The sequence below is a fragment of the Pieris brassicae genome, chromosome 10 (assembly GCF_905147105.1).
Source record: "Pieris brassicae chromosome 10, ilPieBrab1.1, whole genome shotgun sequence".
Taxonomy (NCBI): Eukaryota; Metazoa; Arthropoda; class Insecta; order Lepidoptera; family Pieridae; genus Pieris; species Pieris brassicae.
Window position 1 is genome coordinate 8,839,705 of NC_059674.1, and position 25,133 is coordinate 8,864,837.

The 25,133-nt window shown below is 33.7% G+C and overlaps 1 protein-coding gene across 1 annotated transcript in view; it reads right to left on the reverse strand.

The window, feature by feature from the left end:
* The window catches only part of LOC123714963, a 175,332-nt gene that overhangs the window by 116,067 nt on the left and 34,132 nt on the right, over window positions 1-25,133 (reverse strand). Inside the window, exon 2 of the mRNA XM_045669677.1 lies at window positions 23,310-23,693. Within this exon, the coding sequence (XP_045525633.1) occupies window positions 23,310-23,667 (358 nt within the window). The 5' untranslated portion in view covers window positions 23,668-23,693. The remainder of the gene's footprint in view (window positions 1-23,309; window positions 23,694-25,133) is intronic.

Here is a 25,133-nt window from a genome sequence, read left to right on the forward strand (position 1 = left end):
CTTGCTTCTCGCCCTTTTTTCGGCCCAAGATGTTTTTACCGAAATATAATAGAAAACGGACGGTGAACTGTTCTGTTATTGCGTATACAGATTTTTTCTAGTAGTTTATAGAGAATTGGTAGACAATTTTTATAATCGTCTTAAAAAAAACTTCCACCGACCATGGCCACTACCAGATAGCTCGTAAGTGCGTTGCTGTAGTAAGTAGTAGTATGACAGTTTACAAGTAATAGTTGCACACAAATATTACGAGTATACTTATAAATGTGTAATATTAAGGAAAACTTATAAGAGAAAAATCATGGAAACTTGAATAAATAACTACGCAATTACATCAACTTTAACGTACAAAATATTTAATTTGAAATTGTAACGTCTGGTAAGCCGTAAAACGCAAACCTTCTCCATAAGTAATTTCTCTGTCAAAACAGCGTTCATCTTTCACCCGGCACAAAGGTAAGTAGGTCAAGACAAGACATCAGATCCATTTATTTTGCATACAAACACCCCGTGACCTCTCTCGTTAAATATGAATTTAATTTCGTAACCAATAGTGGGTGAAAGAGAGGAAATTACGTGAGGCAATCCTAATAAACTCCCAGATTGGGTATTTTTTTCCTTAGCTAACAAACTGTTAGAAATACGAGTCGTTTTCTTGAAATTAGGGAGATTTTAACAAACATTCATTGGTAAATATTCTGTTTTTAGGGTTGTGTCAAATTTTCTAGAAAGTATTAAACTTGTCTCTGAGCCAGTGTCAGCATTGCGACCTTTTTTATAGAATAGCAAACCTACGGGACGCCATGAAAAGGGCAGTTACAGCGCGTTAAGCAGACCATGGAAGACTTCCAGCCGTCGAGGTAATGGTGATGAAATTTTGTATTAATACGGGCTGGTACGGTGTTGAAACGAGGCAAGACCAACCCAAACCAATCTTCAGAACTCCTTCCATAGTCTCTGTGTAGAGAGAGGCAATAAAGCCGATCAGTCCGACTGAATTTGGTCAAAAGGAAGAAACTGGTTTATGGGACTTATCCAAACCAACAAGGACGAAAAACCAATTTTTTTTCAATCTATAAACACTTGCACCGGCGTGTGTTTGATCCAAAATTATGGATGTGAGGCCAAAGTGGCTTATAAAATAAATACTGAAATCTGAAAACAAAATTCATATTTCTTTGGGCCTATCAAGTGGCGCTACCGTTATATGCTTTATCCGTGTCGGTGACAACACTAAACTTATAAATTAGACCTACCCGGAAATCGAATAATTCTAAGTTCGAAGATATGCTCTAATAATAAATTGCATAGTAGGTAGAAACAACAGTTCCTCTTCAACTCATGGTCTTGGCCGCAGGTTCTGAATTTGCTTCTCGATATCATCTTTGCCGAGTGTTAAAAGCGCACATAAGTCATAAATTCAAACGTACGACGAGGCCTCTGTTCATTTTCGCAATCGGACGTCGAGGTAGAATACGAAATTCTACCCGTGTCACCTCTAGCGTCCCTCGTGCCACAGTGTTATGTAGGGCAGTTTGTCTCGCTCACCACCACTTTGTGGAACCAGCTACCCACTGAAGTATGTCCAAACCAATTGAACATAGGTCCTTCTAGACCTAGACTAGAGCGTATCAATTCTTAAAAGGCCTATAACGCACAAGTGACTATGGGCGGAATCACTTAACATCAGTATAGCCCTGGCCGTTTTCCCCCTGATATAAAAAAAAACTGTTCTTTTGTTTATGGTTGGAATATTTATCCAGTGTCTATCAAAGAATAATGTAACATTATGAATAAGTTACTTTGTGTAACTACTTAGTAAGACATGATGAAGACGTTAGGAATATAGAACATTCACACAATACGTTGGTGGACAGTTTACGTAAACATCAAAACAAAAGAAATCTTTCAGTTCTAGGCGTTTAGACGCCATCTTTAGGGTTGCTAAATGTCGTAAATATATTAAAACAATAAAGTCAATGAAATGAATGTTTTGTGAGTGTCTTCAGTACTGTACTTGCACAGTATAAGACTCTTTTTCGAGAAGATTTTGACAGGTTCCTTGACTGCAATTTTTTTATAATTCAATAATATTATTAGTAAAGTTTAATTTCTTTCAATTTAACAGGGGCTTTTAGCTTGTCTGATGTGTGAGGTCTTTTTTATTTTATATAAAATTGCGTTTAAGAGTTAATTAATTTATCAGTATTTTATAGTATAGGATTGAACGCACTAGACGATTACAAAAACGAATAATTATTTTAATTTCATTAACTATTTATTGGTTGATAATTTTTCAACGTTGGCAACCCTAGCAAATGTCAGAGACATTGTGTTAAAAAGAAAGGTTTATTACGGTGGAGTAAAGATAGCAGGATAAAGAAAAACTAACAAAAATAACCTCTTTTGATACAGCTTAACTGTCAAGTTTAACCAGAGTTATAATACTTAAGTGGCTTTTTAAATAGGTATGATAATAAAGAAAATACTAAGTGTTTTTGAAGTTCCGTAAACTCCTAGTGATGTATTAGGTAGTAACATATTTGCGTGCGTTTTTTTAAAGATTTTTTTAATGTACATTAATGTACTAAGGTACATTAATGTACTAAGAAGCAAACGGACAGTCGGCTCACCTGATGTTAAGTGATACCGCCGCCCATGGACATCCATATTGCCAGAAGGCTCGCAAGTCCTCGGCCTTATAAGAATACGCACGCTCTTTTCTTGGACTTTCTTTTCTAGGTCGCTAAGTCGAATTGGTTGGAAAATACTTAAGCGGGCATCTGGTACCACATAGTGTTGGTACGCGGCAAAAACTGCCTTATGAAACCCTCGATTGTGGAGGTGATACCATCCGTATTTTGTGTTCTGCATTTATGTCCGATGGTGATACTCAGCTGCAGGTATTCGTCCTGACACTTCCTCATTACTCTTTATGGTAATTTCAGTAGAAGATGCAGAGAGACCCCACATCTATGGATCACCAAAGAATCAAGCCGCATGTAAAGTGACTGGTTGGTGAACGGTCAAGCGGAAGGAGCTTGTACTGGGAAGCTCTCACCCTTAGGTGGAACAGTACTCCATGTGGGGCCGAAGTGGAAGAAATAAGGGAGGCGGCCTTTTGTGCCTACCTTAACGATTTGTGGGGAATTGAATCTAGCCTAGCTGTTATTGTCAATGTCTGTTACCCATTACTTACTATTTAAGAACATATTATGATTTTCTATTTATATTGACAAAACTGTTTTGCGGTCATAAACATGAATACATTATTTACGTAATTCGATTGATTTTAGTTGCTTTTCACTAATCTTTGTCAGAGACTGGATAACTATTTGATAACTGTAAAATAATTTATTTCCAACACAAAAATATACAGTATTTACAATATTAATAACCGACATAGTCATAACAATAATTAAAAATGGATAAATAAAAAATTAAAACAAATTTTAAAAGTTTGATCCCTGTGGCTGAGTACTAGCAGCATCTCCTCGCTGTATTCCGATACTTATTTACAGAGCGAGGAAAGCACAAGCTCTGGGGTCATATGTACAGATAGTACGGTACCAGGTGCCAAATTAAATCTTTAATTAGCGCCTGAATTTCACGGCTTAAGCGTCTATTCCAAAGGGAATGGAAAAGCCATAGCCATGGTTAATCACCTTTCTAGTAGTTGAGATCACTGCCATGTAATGCTTTCATGTGATGAATGTTTTAAAGGCAAAGTGCCTTTACAGCTAGGGGAGTATTTAGACCATAAGTTTGATAACAATTATAAATAACTGAACTTATTGTTAATTTTCTTATTATGTGAAATTATGATGAAATTTGCATGTCCATTTTTATGTGACTGATAGAGCGATTTTTATAATTAATCGATCTAATAAAATCCAAGTTAGATTTTCTATGTTATTCTGTTGCAATGTTGCCATACTTACGCTATTTATTTCACTAGATTTTTTAAGTTTTATTTAAATAGTATGCTTATGAACAAAATGACAATTTATCTAAAATCTTCGTAGACATTTTTCATAGAATAAAGCAAAGTCGTTGGTTTTCGAAAGAGAGCGTATTTGAAAATACAATTTCTCTCTTGAATAAAATTCATTATAAAATCACTGCAAAGGAAAAGAATAATATTTGAAAAATTCAGTCGTCTGATGAAAATTGACAGAGACAAACTTTGAGACATTTAGGGTCCGGAAATATATATTATATTTGAATACCTGACTAATCGTGATTAATTATGAACTTGTACAATAATAATAATAAAAATAAACTATTCATGACACTAACAGTAACTCAAAACAGGCAAACAAATGGCAGAGGATGCAAATAGGACGTGTCACTGCTAAAAGCAGTTTCTCGTAATAAAACTTTGACGTTTTAATTGAGTTAACACGTATCTATTATTTATATGATTCTGTTTCGAGAGCAACGCTTTAGAGAAGTGTTTTTTAATGTCAAAAAGTCAAAAATCATTTATTCATATAGGTAACACAATGTATACTTCTGAACGTCAATAAAAAAGAAATATACATTAAATGCTTCTAATTTTGCATTTACTGCCAGTTCTTAAATCAAGGGCGTAGAACGGAAGAGAAGAACTGGCAATAAACTCTCCGCCACTCTTTTTAATCGCCATGTTATTACATAATTAAAATTTAAATTTAAAATTCCTAATATTTTTTTCAATTCAGCTTTTCATTATATGTTGAAAATTTACTTAATCTGTTTCGATAACAATTTCATAGTAATTTCTTTCTAAAACCTATAATTTAAATTTCTTAAATTAACAATTCAATATGAAAAATAAGGCTTATTTTCTTGGCTTAAGAAAGGTTAGGAAACACTTCTTTAAAGTTTGTGGACCCTTGATCCGAACTGGCCTGATCACAATACTGAAAAACACTCTTAACATCCCATCTCAATGTAATATAATGCGTTTATAAAGTTACATTCGTTAACTATTTATTGGAGTTTGCTATACATAAAAAAATACATTAACCAAAGATAATATAACACACACAAACTTAACCAGAACCTAGTGTTAACTACAGTTGTAAGATAAATTTAATCGCATTTTTATCGTGTTTTATTTAGACACATTGGAGTTTTTTTTCTTACTAAAGAATTTGTTTGACTATCAGAAAAACTTGCCCCTCAGGAATAAAGGAAAACTTGATATCTTTGTATTTTATGGTATTTAGAATATTTAATTGAACAAAACTTCTTCTTATGCAATTCGTTTAGGATCTCCGCATTAAGTTGTGGTGTGGCTGCCCGACTCCTATACAACTGGCTACTTCCCTAAAATCTTCAAAAACTCTTCTATATACTGTAGAAGAGTTTGACTTTTAGACTAGTAGACTGTGACTTTTGTAATTATTACATATCTAATTTTTTTGTATTGCATCGTAATTCATAAATGCGTGTGATAATTTTTCAGTTATAAGTTTTTGTTTTTGTATTATTTTAGATTTTTATTATAAGATTTGATTATGCAGTCCTTGTGTTTACCCATCATATTTCTAGGATTTTTCCTTACAAGGCTTGCCGGGAATAGATCGCTTGGTTGCATCCCTTTTAATTTTTATGTATTATGTCATATGTTATTATATAAATGTAACAAAGTGTAAATACATTTAACGAAACGCTATATAAATTTAAATTGTCTTTGAATTATGCATTTAGAATAGAATATTAGGCTAGATAACAGTACCTGTAAGTCATAAAATAGAGAGGTAATATTCAAAGTGTTACCCTTATCTACGAACTATCTAAAGACTGGAGCGATAAAAGCTGTAAGTTTTCCAAAACCTCCAAAGCATATGTAATCCTACTTCAACCCTATGTAAATTTTAAGCCGTCGTTGGAAATGTTAGATTTATTTATTTACATTTTACTTAATAAACTTTAAAAGAAACTGCTAAAAAATAGAACATTAAAATACATTATTAGATATTGTTTTTGGAATCAATTAAGAAATTGGACCAATTTATGTTTTATACATGCATTTCTTTATAAAGTCTATGTATAAGTTATGTAAAGTATTTTAAAATTTAAAATGTTTAGGTTATCGTTAGTTTGGATAGTCAGGAGTTGCTTTTAGCAGTTACACCGCAGATTCATATGTTTTATCTTCTTTTATTTCCTGATTTGAAATATCGTTTGTAATATAAATAAACAGTTTATAATTATTTAGATTGTATCATTATAACGGTATAGGTACCCGTGGAATGTAAGTTATACATAAAAAAAATAAGTTATATCACATCTATTTTGATGTAACGATATTAATTGTTTGATACAATGAAAATATTAAATTTAATCTCTAATCGTCAGCTATGGGAGCTTTGTAATAAGGTGCCAACTTGGCAGGTCTATAAAGAGCCGAAAGTGGAAATGCGTGGGTCATATGCACAGAAGTGATCCAAGTCCAATTGCCCAGCAAGCCCTCGACTGGAAACCTCAAGGTAAAAGGAAACTTGGCCGAACAAAACAGACGTAACAACGAAGCATAATTGCAGAGGCAAAGGAAGCTGAAACGAAGTTCTGTGAAATTAACAGAGCAGCCCAGGACCGATCAGGCAGATTTTCTACGCTGGATGCCTTCTGCCCCACTTGTCCCCGAAGTATAGGACATTATGTCAACTGACATGAAGCATGATTGTTAAGGTAGACTAAAAATCTTGATATTTGACTTATTAACCACTGTGTCTGTTCATTAAGCATTTGTTTAGTTATTGTTTTATGTCATCCTGTACGTATTAATCCGAAACGATCACTATTTAAAATCAATACTCCTTGCTACGAGCATTATACCTACCCTATATGTTGAAGAACTGATATAGACGTCATTAAAAAGACATTGCTATAACTTAACTAAAATTGTTTTCGGAACTCGAAATACCGCACAGGTTTACCGGAAACATTCAGTATAGGATGTGAAAGTACTATCCTATTAAGGCCAGTCGATACGGGTGCAATGACCCAACTAGCGAGCGAGCTTGCATATTTTATTTCGCTAATTTCAGCCAACGTGTTCGCTGAAACGCGAAACCTTTGTGGATTTGAACTAGAGACCCGATTTTAAACTGAAATTAAGTTTTATTATTTTACTGTCACCGCTTACTTTACCCGCTTGTAATGAGTATTTGTTAGCTGGACCAGCGTTTGATTCTTAAAAACATTGTTAATTTAATTGTTGTAACCTTATTGCCTACCATTACAGCTTATTACTTATTCGATAGAAAAGATTAAATTTTAGTTCCAATGGATGGACCATTGATGATGATCCATGATAACATATAATTGACAACTGTAATTGATTTTGTTAGTGTTATTAGTCTTAAACGGTCTTTATCTCGCATCTAAAGTTTTTGCGCGCGCCTGACAACCAGAAATAGTTGCCGCGTTCCAGGCCTAGTGTGGTTAATCGACGTTTGCAACCCAAGCTTCTCAACACTTCTGCCTTATATACTTGTAAGATTTATTATGATAAACCGGCAAATACTAAATTTACAGTATGCAATTGAGGCACAGAAATCTGATCAAGCTCTGGCCTCTGATTGCTATAATTTTTATAAGTTCACCACATCATACATAGTACTATTTCTACAGTATCTGTTACAAACTATCATTTCTAAAATATATGACAGTGTATCCATACATAGATGTAACAATAAATTAAAATATAACACTTTCAGTTTGAGATTATTCTAGTATATTTTATTAAGAAAAAATTCTCTTGCAAATCAGGATAAGGTATGAGATAGAAGTAACAATGTTTTTTTTTAAAATTGCTATGTTCATGCATTTATCAATGAAATAGAACGTCAGGTTTCATGGATGTATATTACTAGCCTATAAAGATATTTAACACAGCCACACACACGGTAGTGGACATACAAGACATTGCAACGAACCACGTGTTCAGTTCAAGAATTGCACCACTCAAAATAAAATGAAATTCTTTAGAAATTCATACAAATGATGTCATATACATAATGGGTAAGATATAATATGCATGGAAGCAATAACTGTAAAATGGAGCAGAGGTCATAGAAATATGCATTTATCAACGTCTCAAGTTACGAGAGGGCAGAGAACTCATAAAGTTATTGCCAGGGTTGACATTGAAAAAGATTTTTATGTTTTTTCAATAAGTTTTGTCCGCCCTGATGTTGTCTCAATATAAAGCGTCTTCTACTTAAATAGTATCATAATTTTAGATATATTATCCATGGAAATATAGGATTCAAAAACAATCTTCAGGCCCTTAACGTAAAACATGAATCGGGACGTCACGTGGTATTTTTAATTTGCTAGAGACTTCATCAGTTATTAGTTGAGATTGTGTTTTCACTAAACCATAACCTAAATCTGAATTAAGAGGCCGTACATTTTCTTTTTGATTCATCTTAAATCAAAAAGAAAATGTACGGCCTCTAGCCCCTTTGCCTACCTTCTATTTAAAAAAATAAAATTAAAATCAGTTTTGTGGCTTTAACGTGAAATCGTGGGTAAAATTGCTTCTATAACGTACGTTTTTTATAGAACAGTGGGCAAACGGGCAGGAGGATCATCTGATGTTAAGTAGACACTCTCATTGCCAGAGGACTCGCGAGTGCTTTTCCGGCCTTTGAAGTATTAATACGCACTTTTCTTGAAGGACTTTAGGGAAAGGAAATTATCATACAAACGTATGCAGTCTGAGATCAGGACCCAGGGTTGTAACACCGCAGGATTATTATGTATTACCTAAAACGACTTTGCCGCTTTTAATGTACAATGTATGTAGTATATAGTGCTGGCAACCCTAGCGTAAGAGCACATAAAATATTTGTTACGTAACAGATCGATATGGTTGTGTGCCAATTTATCAAGGGCGTGTAGGATTAGGAAAAAAATTCAAAGTCTTTTTATTAATCGTGAAATATAGGCCTGATCTTGGATGCTAAATCAAGATGAACATATTAATCTTCAGCTTTTTACTGCTTTGACTTATGGTCCGGTCACAAACACATATTGAATGAATAAAATTTAGTATAATGATTTAATCTAAAACTCTGGCACTCGTTATCTCTTTGATTGACTTAAATAAACGAAAAAGGCGCGCAATTTTCTATCACAGGGATAAGGTGTAATTAAACAAACACAAGAAAAACGGAAAATATTGGAACGAAACATATATTTATATATACTGGCTGACACGGCAAAAGTCATTTTTAAAACGTTTTGCCATGTATATTTATTTATATTATTTATAGGAAACATCTTTTTACTTCAATAAAATAACTATAATAAAAAATTGGGATTGGTCGTAGAGGGGTGACAAAAAGGGTTGTATGTATTTTTGTATGTATCAAAAAACATATAAAAAATATTTTAGGATGGACACCCCTTATCCCTTACTGACTCAGACTCAGACTTACTGTATATGCATATAAAAATTCATAAGCATCGGTCGAGCCGTTTGGGAGGAGTATGGGAACGATTATTGTGACACGAGAATTATATAAATATAGAGATATTTCCTTCCAATACAATGACACTGAGTTCACAACACGCACAAAGCACTATCAAAATAATATAATAGTACATTAATTATCACCTAAGGGTTTAATTAGTAATAAATTCAGAGTTGAATATTAAACTAATTAAAAGCGCGTCTGGCCAAGCGATACACAAAAGCAAAAGAGAATGTGATATAAAACGTTGCGATCGGCCGTGTGAAAAATTAATTAACCACATCAAAATGTATAGAAATAGTTTCAAACACATTCTTTAAAAATTACATTCGAATTAATTTTGTAGAGCGTATTAAAAAGTATTTTATTCTAATATACCAAAATTTTAAACTAAGCGTTTTATTTCAGATATTATATTATTTTTCCTTAGTGTGACTTTCAGTGTAACTTTTTGGAAGAGCTCTTAAATTTTATTCGAAAAGTGAACATTATAAATGAACAATGTTGTCGTACTAAGACGATTCTATGTTCATACTTTTAAATGCAATTAAAAATCTTATAAAACTATTATACAATTGACGTATTTTTATATAATTTTAACAGAAAATCTTTTGCTATTTATTTATATTTTCTAAGTTTATTAATATTAATTGTATAATTTTGTTGGTCTGGCCCTGTGAACGCTTTGCTTTTCAAGATTAATGCCACAAACAATTAGCGACTGGAATTATTTTATCAATATAATAATAATAAAATAATAGACGATATTTGCAGATTTCCTAATTTTCTTTCTTTCATAAGAACCTTTTCCTGACAATAACACACAACAAAAAAAGAATTAGCGAAATCGGACCAGCTGTTCACGCGTGATGCCGTGACCAAGGGATTTAAGGATTCAGTTTTATATATATATATATATTATGAAATGTTGTATACGATAATTTATAATATTTTTGTTATACTTGTAATAAAATGTTTTTCGTGCAATAAAATAAATAATGTATGAACTGTTAAAAATATGAAATAAAAAAAAATTGGAGCTTAATATTCTTGCGTGTCACTTAGTTAATTTAGTTAATGTCCAGGGCTTTCTCTTTAGTGGGTGCTTTTAGAAACAATTGCGTGTCAATGTTTCTATTTTTATCGGCCATTCACAGTTGGTGTAAATAATTATTTGGTCCTGTAATAAAATATTCAGTGAAACAATCAAAGTAAAAGCCGGTAATTCTAACAGGCTGACTCGGCGAACTTCTTACCGCCTAACAGTCAATGAATGTTGTGTTACTGATTAGCTTAATTTATGATTTTATGAAAGTAACACAATGAATAAAAAATAAGCATTAAGTTCACTTCTATCACCGATTGCAATACTCAATGTTACAATGTGATCTGTAGTATATTTAAGTAACTTGATATATTTTCCATACATTACACGAAACACATTTTTGGACGCCACCAAATATTTTAGAACCCATATATGTTAACCCTTTTCAACACTAACATTATTCTACATTTTAAAAATCTAAAATACGTCATTATCCAATATTGTTGATATACTATGTTGATTCAAAATCTTTATTATTGTTTTATATGAGGGGAGAGTTTACCATATTGACTGCATGAACATATAATACTTGACAGAAACGTCATTTGATTTTTTCGTAAATGTTCCAATATTTTTTATAGTCCAGCCGTTCTCGATTTACAAGTGTTCAATCTAAGCCGACTTTGTTTTATATAAAGGTTTAAATGAAACTTCGTTAAACCTTTCCAAACAACTTAGTTCAAATCATAATATATATATATATATGGCTTCATTATTAGAAAATGTATGCAGAAGCTCCACAATTCCAAAGTTTACTGGTTCTTGACAAGATAACTATTAACGACTGTTTTAAATAATAAATGGTTACATTATCGTTTCATATGTAAGAAATATTCTTACGTACAATAGATATTTCCAAATTACTTTGATTTGACTTCTACCGTCTTCTAATATTACTTACTTACTACTAATAATCCTTAATGGTGTGTACGTACCACCACACCACACCACGTGTCACCACATCAAGTACTTTGCATATTATATAACTCTATGGGATAGTTATTTAATAAATATTAGTTCGACGCAGTATCACGAATTTAAATAAAAACTCGCTCACTTCTTATAAAGTTACAGAAACTTGTAGAACAATTTCTCATATTAAAATAATACACGCAAATTAGTTCTCACGGAACGTTGGAAACTTCCCGCTTCAAAAACACTTAAAAAACTTAATTTAAATTTTACAGTTGGTTGTTTGGTACAATTAATTTGCGCAGTTTCCAGCAGAAGGTTGAGCATTTTAGTTAGCGCGAGGAGAGACCGCGAAATGGTAGTGCATATTTCTCGTACCACTTGACCAACTTTGAACGTATTCAAATAAATTGAAAGCATTTTTTCAATGTCATGTCTATTTATGGATTTGCTTTTTGTTATTTTAGTTTTTAAAACTCTGAATGTTTAATTAAGTCTGTGCGTTAACAACATTGCTCGGATGGAAACATAAATTATTATTTCTACAATTTAGGTTTACAAATTACACAGTTATTTCTGATAATAGTTTTTTTTATTTAAGAGTATTTAAAATATTCTTAACCTCCATAGTAATAATAGTAATAGTAAAAAATTTATAAATAGAAAATTATCACGAATTAAAAACGTTTGGTCCCTGTACACTGTACCAGCTCTGGGGTCACCGGTACTATGTACCAGACGCCATCTTTAATTAACATGTGCACTTGAACCCCACGGCCCAAGAGTCTACTCCATTGGGCACAAAATAAAAGTTGGAGGAAAGACCTTTACAGTTGAGCCGTTTATTATTTCCTGCCTGATCTGCACACAAGTAGCATCCACACAAGTAGCATCCCATACCAAAGCCCATCCCATCCCCTCCAGCTGTTTGCCAGGGATGCCCGTTAGCTCCAAGATGGCTGGCTTTTTGAGCGCGGCTTGGCGAGAAAAGCGACTCTTTTGAGTATGGAGGCCATCATGTCCAACTTCAAAGCCACATGGCCACTTATCGGGAGTACTTATGGGCACTCCTAATGGAAGGCTCCAGCGTTAGGCGAAGGATAAGCATTAAGCCAATGACCGGCTTCCTTAGGCCCTACTCACGATTTAAACTGTTGTTCATGATTAGTAAATACTGCATTAATAGACGTTTTTTATAACTAAAAACCAAGGAATAATAGAAATAGTAATAATAATTAAAAGATAACGTTCTTTAAACTAGTGTTGTTTTCATCACAAACGAACGTATACTACGAAAATGTTTTTCTTTATATCATTTATTTCTCTTCAAGCATCTTTAACGTTTTATATTCCTTGTCCTCGACAGATTTCCAGATTAAAATTATTTTATCAAAAGGGCCATCGAATAGATTTAATTTTGATTGAATGAAAAAGGTCAAGCGACTCACAAGGTTTGTTTAGGAGAATTATTCAATTTTGACCGTTCCACCCACTTATCCGTCCAACTGGGGATCAGAATAATCCTTTTAAGAAGTTTGTAGACAATAATTTAATATTATTAATAGTTTCCACTATATTTAAACTTGAAAATTTGCTACTTTGATAATTAATAAATAAATATGTGGTGCTACGACCTTATAAGATCTGCGCCTCAGATTTCTATATGTGTTGTATGATCATTGGTCAATCTAACAAGTAGGTATCCTGTGCCTGACACGCGCCTTCAACATTTTGGGTCGGTTTCCTCACGATGTTTTCCGAATGTTAAATACATACATAGAAAGAAAGTCCATTGGTGCACAGCCCGGGATGAACCCACGGGCTCAGGGATGAGTGTCGCAAGTTTAAGCCACTAGGCCAACACTGCTCGTTATTTACTTTGATACAAAATAATGTTCTATATTTCTCTACGTATATTATTTACAGGTGGTGGACATATAATACAAAAAATATAGTAACTTTAACAACTTGAACTAACACTCAGGAAAACTAGCTTATTCGCACGATCATATTTAAATAATTAGGTAAAAACACATTGAAATAAAATTTTCTTCATTACTACATTGGGTCGTTGCTACGCCGTTCTGAATTCATTAAGCCTTCTAATCTCACATTCAGGCTCTATTAGCAGAATTAAAGCGACTATTTTCGAGAACTTCGTTTTAATTAGGTATAAAGGGGCTTTATTTAGTCACGTGACATAGCGAACTATTTTGAGTAATAACTTACTGCTTAATAGCAGCCTGTACCGGATACGAAGCGGAACTTTTTTTTTAATTTGAGCTTAATTTGATCACATTTAATCCAGCATTCTAATGATGGAAGATTTTTGAATTCAGTCCAGTAGGTTTTGAGTTTATTCAATACAAACAAATAAAAAATATCCATATTGTTATATCTGTTTAGATAAAAAAACATTTATCAGAATTACTATACTATACTCTTGGCTTTTTGACTGCGGGGACACAAAGATAATATTCGGGAAGCAAGAATTATCTGTTGACATTTACTTCATAGAAAATTTTCCTCATTTGCCTCCTTTGGTGCGTAAAATCGCCAACGGATGTAAGATATGCTTTCCCTAGATATGTTTACATATAAAATCCGTTCACGACCAAGGTCTTAATACACACGCACTCAAAAATACGCAAATATACTCGATTAATACTTAGTAAAAAAGCCTCGGATTAAGATCAAAACAAAGCTTAGATCGGATCGGATATGTAAATTATATTTTATAACCGTTGTCAGGCAGCCAATCTAAATTGTGTCGACATGATAATTCGATTATGACGACGTCTCAACCTCCATCAAAATTAATACAATTTTATATAAATAAATAAAATTCTATCATCACAAACGCGCAGTTTCTTGACATACTTTATCCATTTGGTGAATATAAATATCTCTTGATATTCTCAACGTTTGTTTATTTTAATACTGATGATTACATGTCCTGCCAGACTGTTTAATGTATGGTTACGACAGGTATAACAATGAACAAGTATTGGGAATGATAGAAACAAAACGAACTTTAAAGAAATAATGTTGAACAATGGGTTGAGAAGCAGTGTTGAGTTCTGCGTGTGACTCTCATCCCTCAGGTCGTAGGTACGATCCCCGGCTGTGCATCAATGGACCTTCGGTCTATGTGCGAATATAAATTAGCATATAGACGTTATCTAATTACGAATGGAATACCCAGTAATGTTAAGTGTATTTCGTTGATTTGCAAAATATTTTCGTTATATTCCACATAAAATTGTTGATTTGAAATGTTTGATACAACATTGAAGAACTATTAAAAATCGTACCTGGAGCCGAGTTTAGCTCGCATTAGTTACAAGTTAGTGATTAAGGTAATATCATAGCATTACCGTTGTTCGTGACAGACTTGCGTGAGGTATACGGGGGGATAAATCGAAGTATGGGGTGGGGGGTTGGTTGATTACCCTCATTTGTCGCCACCAGACACATGGCTTATCGCAAATACTAGAAAGCGACTATGTTGTAATGACTCATATTTTCTATGAAACCTAAAGTATTTTTAAATTAGTTAGAATTATTTTATATATTAATGTATAATGTAAGTATAACGACACTTTTTGAACCAGATAGAACAGACTTCGACAAATCTCTGGTACATAAATGAATTCTAACTTGTCCCACAAAGAACGGTTCGGTGGCCGTCGATACACAATCTTATACTAGAATAATAAGTCCTGAGTACATACCTCGTTACAATATCTTCTTACCAGGAAGAAAGGCACACAATATTAACAGCCGTAAGGATTTGGAGAAATTCTATTAGTTTGGGAACAAAGAGAGGTTAGACTGATGCTAATAACCTTGCCTAACGATAGTTCTCAAAAACGCACTAAACACTCACTATAAAATTCAAAATAGTAACTATTATACCTTCACGTATTTAATAATAATATTCTTTATTTGTCAGATGATACAGTCATTAATTAAGGTATTGGTATGAATAATATTACAACGATACGGTAATAAAATTGGTAAAGAGTACAAATAAACCAAAAAACATTTTTGGTATGTTTTTGTAAATTTTTCCGCTAAATTTCTTTTTCAAGTCTTAGTAACCTTTGGAAAGGATTAACTTTGTATTCACTATCCCCTTATCTCAACCCAAACAATTCATCACATTATGGAACACAAAAACAAATCGAGCTTAGAAAGTGCTGACGTGGTGTTATTAGATTGTGCGTGACCCTTATCTACATAATTTTGCCATAAGGTACAGATGCTACACTAATATTTTTCAAGGTATTGGATGTGGTTGTTTTGACTTCTCCATGCGGTCAGTAATGATTTCAAGTAAGTCATGTATCAGAAATGTCTTAGTTATTAACGAATTTTTAAACATTAATGGGTAGTTTTGAATAATTTGTCGAATCAGGGCTCCACCTTAAAACTGCCCCAATTTTTCTACATATTTTCATCACTCGGCAAAGGTACCATGTATGTGCACTGTACCATGCAATAATGTGGTGGCGCGTGCACTTTAACCCCATAGAAATTAATTACAACATTATGATTTGTGATATTATGAAAATTTCTTTGCTCTATCAGAACCAAACCTAAACATTTTTCTAACGCCATTGGCAACTTGTATGTACCCCAAGTAATATTAATTAGACGGATGGCTTTGGACTCCTTAAAAAATTAAAAAAGAAACTGATAACATTACATGCGTCATGTGAATGATATTGTCTCAGTGCCCAGTTGGTCCCAGATAATTACATTAGGTTAGGAGACGTCGTGAAGCGCATCTCATCTGCCCCTTTTAATACCACTACTACATAGCGATCGCGACCGCTCTGTCAAGAGTGTACCGGATAAGAAGAAGGTTAGGTTTGGGGAACAAAAAATTTCTTACAAGAACGATAGATTTTTTTTGGATCTGTTACAAAGTGGAGCCGTGATTCGACAAATTTACCGTTATTTTGTTCATGAGTTTAGTTCATCGGCCGCATAAGCACTTAAGTAGAGATTAATAGTATGGTAGACCTGAGAGAGCCTAAAGCTTTCCTTTCATGGTATTAGTATCGCAATTCAGCGAGAAAATTCAATTTAGAGAAATAAATTACAAGTAACGCTATTTAATTAAACAATAATTGTTTTTTTTTGACAACTTTTATACATATTAAAATATGTATCACATCCACTGACTGTTCAATCATACAATTGTTGTTTTGCAACTATCTTAAATGTTATTATAGAAACATAACAGAACTATATTGCTGTGCAAGTACCATGCTGTTGCCATAGCCTCAGCCAAATGGGCAGACAAAACCGGGGAAATACCACTATCTATCAGAAAACTGGCGTGAAGTGATGCAATAGGTTTATCCTATTATACTGGCGTTTTGTGTGGTGAACAAGATTCCCGGTGCCTTCCCCTCTCTCCAGTTCTTCCCTTTCCCTTACTAACGTTCCCCACTCTTTTATACCCCTTCCCACCTTCCCATGCCCACTCTCAGATTTAAAAAAATAGGTAGTTGCAAAACAAAAAGGTTCCTCCTGCGCGTCCACTACCTAAACAACTTCATATTGGTGGATTCTCCGGCTAACATTCGTAGTTTGCGTGGAGGCAGTGCACGACTTTGGGGCAAATAGACAGAAGGCGTCCCATTGCACCACCCTCTTTATCTCCTGTGGACTTCTGCAACAGGGGGCTTAACTCTTATCTCAATGCTGTTCATCACCATCTCGAAATAACTATGCCGACTGAAATCCATCATCGGGCGTCGAGGCAGAATGCGAAATTTCAATCTCTCCATCTCGACGCTTGGCGTTCCACAACACAGCGCAATTTGGGCGCTTTCTGTCGCACACCACCTCTTTCAGCCGAAAAAAACTTACTTTTCAAACCAAACCGACATCACTTAGGGACACCGGCACCTTCAAGAAAATAGCGTATCTTTTCCAAACCTCCCGGCAACACACCCGCCAGCTCACGGTGTTGCAGGTATCCATGGGTGGCAGTTATCACTTTATGTAACAAAGTGGGTCAATTGCCTGACCTGCTTATTAGCCCCCTGTTCCATAAAAATAAAAAATATATACAAAACTTGCATCTATCGAGGTCGTTTATTGTATAAATAAACAAATTCAAATATTCCAGAATACAATGTGAATTGAATAATACGGAATATTCGTGAAAGATAGATTGGCCCGGCACGAAAATGCTTTGTAACGGCCGGTCGTAGCTCTCACGGCTACGTAATCCATTAGGCAAACAATGAGCTGGCCTGAGCGTCCGTTATTTGTCTGATACGCCTATAAAGCTTATAGGCGTATCAGACAAAATGCATATATTATAACTGCTCCGCTAGAATGCTGTGGGGTGCTTCCGACTTTAGTGGGCACGGCTCACCCAGTTCTTTGTGTAGCACAGGGAACGACTGATCAGTCAAGCCCCACATACCTCCGTATCTGTTGTGCCTTGTCGAATTATAAAAATTAAATAACTCTTCTCAAAAGAGGATAAGGTTTTGCTTATATGAATATAATAATATCCACAAGGCATACTTCCCGCAATCCTATTTTAGTGAATTCATGTTTGACATTTATTAACTATAAGCCCAGTTGCAGTTAATAAATTAAAAGTCTCCGTAGCGTGAATGTCTCTCATAAGTAAAAGTCTAACTTTTGACATTCAGAACATCATAGCGCCGTTGACTCGTCTCGACTCTGAAACTTGCCTCTGAAATTCTAGATCCGCTTTAACGCTTTACGCTTCGAGAATTCGTGAATTATAAAAAAAGAATACCTATCGGAATGACAATATGATAATAAATAAAGCGTTGTGTAAATATTGTAACCAACTTGGAAAAAGGAATTAATTCAATAGTTGCGTCTGATATACAGAACCTAGACGCTAACCTTAGCTATTATAAACTTTGACGTCTATCTCGTATGTTTGGATTAGTAAGGTATTTGTCTGCCACATTTGATGGCAGATAAGATAGCTTTAATAGTAAGGAATTATATACGTATAGCCATGTCATTAAAAAAAATCAGTTAAAGTACAGTTTATTGAAGGGGCATATACTTTTATATATAGCATAAACATAGATAGACAGACATACAATTTATTACTAATGGCACACACACACAGAAAAACATAAAATTATAAGGTACATTTTCAGTGTGTAAAGTGTATGTTGGGGTTGTAACTGGTCCTGGCTCAGCATTATGCTGTGGGGCAGACGTGTTCCACAGCATTTGGCATTCTGCCAGAGACCACAACAATAAGTTTACGCTTCAGACGCAAAAAAGGAAAAATAATAATAATAGCAGAGAAAATTTTAATAGTAAAAATTAACAGTGTAAGAAAAGAAGTCTTGGAAGATTCCTGTGTAAAAGTATATAGTAAATAAAAAAATAAGAAACAATATTACTAAAACTACTATAGGAAAAAAATAAATAAATGTTTTTGGGTGGATTAAAAACTAGAGTTTGTAGGTATTTTTTGTGTAATTAGGTGTACTTTAAGAAGATTAAATAAAAGTTATAGCGGGGAAAAAATTGGAGAATTGTCGCAAGGAATAGGGACGAATGGAAGAATTTGGAGGAGGCCTTTACTCCGTCGCAGGTCGAGTACTAGTTCTATATAAATGTCATGGACTTAGTGTTATTATAGTTAAAGGCTATTAGTTATTTTTTCTTTATCTTATTTATAAAAGTACTTTAGTATAAAATAATTAGAGGTTCATCATTCTGAATTCTTAAGCCCAACTTCAGCTTTCTAGAATTTAATTAATGCAAGTTGTATTATTAAGTCACTGCATGTCTTGTTATTAAGTATTTGAGGCATTTCGCTTTGAGAAGCATCTCACGATGTCGGTTATTACTCGCTCTTTGTACTTCGATATATGGATTCCATTGATTCGGTTCAAAGGAGGACCGAATTTAAGCGTGCAACTCTCAATCGTTAGGTTGTGTGTTCAAACTCAATGTTTTTTCCTTTCCGTAACTATAGCTAACACTTGCAAAAGATAAAAATTGAGAGAAAACCAGCATGATGAAACAAGATCGTGAAGATCCAAAATATTGTAGAGACTTGTATTATTTATTATTATTTCGGTTAACGCAAAGTCATTTAAGGATAAACCGTGAAGTGCGTGTTTCGGAATTAATATTAGTTTTGGAAGTTTGAAGTTATGGAAGCAAGGAAAACATCGTGTTATGAATTTATAGTTCAGTTTATCCGATGAATCATGTTACCGATACGACTTAGGGGCATCAAGAAATCAGCAGACTTACTTTACTTTCACTTTACTTTTTAAGCTCGCCAGCTTTTGAGGGAAAGCTTACACACAGCTTTAATACGTCATGTGCATGGCGATGTCCCATAAAATACAGTACCCCTTATTAATCAAAAGCGTAGAACTTTGCGGCTATTATTTTTGAAAGCCAGAATTTTGTTAAAAGTCCACAGTAAAGTAAACGGGGAAAGTTTCAATGTAAGTCGCAATCGTAATTTTAAAAGTCTCTGTATTTCTCCAATAATTAGCATACGTATCAACATAAAAGTTAGGTTATAGCCTATATCTATGATATTGGTGGTCAGTAACTCATGTAAATAAATCATGTAAGTAGTTCGATAAATAACTAGTATTTTGATTTATAGTGATGTGAAGGATAGAGAATTAAACACTGTTAACAGTTCAATGGTTTACCGGCTTAATAGATTTAACTCTGTTAGATCCTTGGTTAAATGCCAACGTCAGTAAAACAGTTGCCAATCAATAAGAAAACACGATAAAAGATAGCTGGTTAAGCCTATTCTAACGTAAATGATATTTGTACTTTGATATGATTTCCTCCGCTTCATCAATGTCTATTGTTTGATGTGAAAATCTTGGAAAAACGATGGCAACGAAAACTTGGTAGAACGACTTTATCGTCTGGCTGATTTTCCAGTCAACATCCACTCAACTCATCTACTCAATTAATTTAACTAAAATAATTAGCATTTAAGATACAGGCTAGGCCTAGTTTAAACGCTAGTGCTCATAGAACTATATTATATATAAGGTTAACCAAAATGAATATTGTATCTCAACGTTTCATTGCCTCTTTTCTCTTTAGAATGTAAGTACAAAATCTAATGTTTTTTGAGTCAAAAAAGATTCTTTTTTACTCAATCGAGGAAGAAAGCCATAATCCATATGGTATTAATTATTAATAAAGAAAAAGAAAGAAGTTATGAGGAGCGTGATGCAGATTTACAAACATTTTTTAAAATCACCCTGGTGATTTAAAAGTGGCGGAGAGTTTATTGCCAGTTCTTCTCGTTCTTGGTTTTTGTTTTATGAACTAGCAGTAAACGTAAATTTAGAAGCACATTAACTGACTTTCAAAAGTATATTAAATTTCCCATATAAATAAATTATATTCAGTCCGGAATTATATTCACAGCTAGAAATAAAACAGTCTCAGAGAAGTATCTCTAAGTATCATTGAAAGAAACACTGATATGGTCGCTGCAAACTTTAGCCAATTCATTCAAATAGTATTAGTCAGTTAACAGTTAAAATCAAAATAAAATAAATCAATAGCGCTACAACCTTTTTAGGTCTGGGCCTCAGATATCTGTATCTGTTTCATGATCATTTGTCGAAAAGGCAAGTAGGTGATCAGACTTCTGTGCCTGACACACGCCGTCGACTTTTAGGGTGTAAGGCAAGCCGGTTACCTCACGAGATTTCCTTCACCGTTCGAGCTAATTTTAAATACGCACATAGAAAGTCCATTGGTGCACAGAATCTAACCTTTGACCTCAGGGATGAGATTCACACGCTAAAGCCAACTAGGCCAACACTGCACCTCCTCCATTATTTTATTCAGTTAGTAGTTAATTCATTTAATTAGTATTATTAGTATTTATGGATTCATTTCATGCTTTGGCTATTCATAACAGTCAGCAACTATGAATATTGCAATGACTATTATTGAAATTAGCAATTCAGTGTAGATTGCATCGTATTTCATATTCCGTCTGGTTCACGCTCTTTTGCTAATTACAAGCTTATGAGTGTTATTACTACACTACTTAATAGCGCAATGGAAATAAACTACTAGTAATAACTTTTATTTAACGTGAGTATAGGGCCTACCAAGAACCCTGTTCGTTCCTACCAAGTTTGAGTCAGTGAAGCTGATTTGGCTTCTGAAAGGTCCCATCGCCACGAGGGTTTACAAAAAGCTCACCGACCCTAAGTCGAATTGGTTCGGAAATACTTGCGTGGGTAGTTGGTTCCACATAGTCTAGATCGTTGATACAATATTTATAGTAATTTGATCTACAATTTATCTAGAGTTTGGACAAACATGCCATGTTGCTACGATGCTACGAAGCTATGATGTAACGATGATACAACCTTTCAATCCTGTGATAATATTGTATATTATCAGTAAATTTCAAAGCCTGAAGCCAATGTTTATTCGAACACTTATAACTCGAGAATGGCTGGATCGATTTTCATGATTATTGATTTGTTGTATTAATGTATAGTGTATTACTTTCGTATGTACTTTAGCTGTTTAAGTTTAAATCTAACTGCTTAATAACTCCTATAAAAAATACATACTCAATTCAATAACTTTATGTATCAATACATATTATTTTCTCCACTGGGACTTAACCTGTGTTTCAAAAACAAAACAGTAATCGCCTCTTACCTAAGCTCATTTGTATTCGTCGTTCGTCGAAGCGATACTTAAGAATTTTTGCACGAAACCCAGACTTGTTAGCAACCCGAGATGTTGAAGTTTAAGTTTTATGAAGCCATTAATTTGTGCCGATTACTCTGTCGCTAGTTTCTGTGACGCGGAAAATTTTGATACCCGTTACTTAACTTTTCATGAAATTAATATTAAAAATTATATTAAACATAAATACTTATCATATCTAATAAGTACATTTTCTTAAACTACATAGTAATAATTTTTTTTATTAAAAATTAATAAAAAGAAAGTAAAACGAACTTAAAAAGATTGTTCCCCTGGCACCACGCTGGCAGCATTTTCTCGCTGTATTGCGATACTTATTCCTTGATCAAAATGCTTTTTGTCTAATTATTATTTCTTAAATGTTGTTTTTTGAAGTGAAACTTCTTTATCGGCGTTAAAAATTATATTTTTCTGTTACGCGCCATCTTTTTCATAATGCAATTCTGTAATAATCTTAATAGTATTACGGTAATGTTTAAAGAACTTTATTATTCATTACGAAATTGTATATACGAGTGAGATACACGTCCCAATTTTGGTCCACTAGAGTCACTCTGACATGTATTTTTAATGCTCCCTTGAATCTGTCAAACACGCTAATGTTGCGAATTTTAGATGGCAACTGATTAAACATTATAGGTAAAATGAAATAATTGTATTCATGTCTATGATAATAAAAGCCTTTTGTTAAACTTTATCTAATTTAACTTTATTTAACCAATTTCTGTAAAGTTGCATATAGTAGGTAATTTTTAGGAAAAATAAGGTTATAAAGAAGTTTCACTTCTTCGGTATGTACACTACTACACGCGGACATTTTTTTAAATAACTTGACAGACGTTTGTCCGCTAAGTAAGATGCGGCCTATTGATTGGCACCTGTCCAGAAGATACCTATTTAACTACCGCTTTCTTATTAAAACAACATATAAACGGCAATATCAATACATTAATATTTAATGACATCTTTAAAAAAAAAATTAAGTTGTTAAAAAAATAGTTATGCAAAAATAAAACTAATTTTAATACTGCAGTATTAAAGAAAAAACTTACCATCGTAAACAACTCCACGGACCAGCTCTGCAGTATCAAAGACGGGGTGGCTAACTGTCAATTTCACATCACTTTCTGTCTCACTCAGTGTCACTATCTGCTCACTTTCACTCGAAATCCGGGCGTACTCACACGCGTCAGTTATCACCTGCACTGTGGTCACTTCACTGGTTGTTGTTTCATCATAATCCTCGATCTCAGAAAAGGGGGGCCCTGGCGACCTCCCTGGCGCAGGGTCTCCACTAGGAAGGTTTAGTGTGGATATATAAGGGAGAATGATGGTCAGAATTGGTAATAGAATGTGTATTGGACAACGGTTCATATTGTATTTGGGTTGGATGGAACGCTTTGAGTTCATGATTCTTATTGCACGGCCATAATTGCCTGAAATAAAAAAAATGTTAAATTAAAAGCCAAGTACAGGACAATTACAGCTCCAATACTTTTTTTTTTATTTTATATTTCTTTATTTAACAAAATAATATAATCACAATATGTTACATTAGGAAACCGCTGTGGTGTGTATTAATGTAACCATAGCAGTCTTGTTTAGGAGCGCGACAATTGCATATAAAAGTAGTTTTTCAATTTACTGTTTGTGTCGGTTAGCGTTAGGCTGTCTAATATCTGATTGGGTAGACCATGTATTGCAGACATGGTGGTCTAACTAGCAAATCTATCTAATTCCTTTTGAGAATGCCTTTTCCAAGTATAGTTTGCTTTTAATTAATTTCATTTCATTAAGCGAAACGGCAAAAAGAAGAAAAACTAGTAAGCTTTGACTTATACGAATCGAATTAAATCAGATTTCGCTTTTCATTCTTAATTAGTAAATTATTTTCAACATTATATAACGTTTATGTTAACGTTTTAAACAGAAATATCTTTAATCTAGTTGTTTAATCCGCCGGTGTTAATTAATTCCCGTTAAAAGCATACATTCTATTAATTTGTATTAATTAATTGTTAACGTGTGTTTGAATCTATATCGAGATTTTTTTTATAAATTGGTTATCAGGTTTTTGTAGCTTTCGCATTTTTTGAGTTTATCCAAATGTGAAAACTCATCCTTTTTCTGGTTTTGAATTAAAACATTTATCCTGCATTGTTTTAACGTGACAACGTCTTTTTTCCCCTTTCTTGGCCTGCACGGTTTGTGCGTCAGCCATGCAAAAAAGTTAGGAAGTGCGTTATTAGATTTGTTTTATTGGTTTGGAAATTGGATCGGAATTTTGAAAAGGATCAGATAAATACTACTCACACACATTCAATTCTTCATAGTCACTGGAATAACTTACTGAAAATTTTACTTAATTTTCACGCTATTAAATCGGTATCTACTTTCGTCGATATTAACTGTTTATATTGCAGTCATTTGGGCGTATTACTCTATGATGAAGCGTTGTGCACGGAAATTAAATTTATAAATAAATAGAATTTTAAGGCTTTATGAAATATTGATCAACGGAAAAAATAAATTGGCGCTGTAACCCTAGTTTATGATTTCTGCTTCTGTTACGTGATAGTTTTTTAATAAGCATGTTGGTGACCATGCTTCTGTGCCTGACAAGTAAGATGACATGTGGAACATGGTGTAATGGTAGCAGCTCCTTACAAACGTTGTGAAAAACAAAAACTTGGCGATCAAAAAGAGTGGCGGAGAGTTTATTGCCAGTTCTTCTCTTCCGTTCTACGCCCTTGATTTGAGAACTGGCAGTAAATGTAAAATTAGAAGCATTTCAAATACATTTCTGTTTTTGACGTTCATATGTGTACATTAGTACACACCTATATGAATAAATGGTTTTGAATTTAATTTGATTT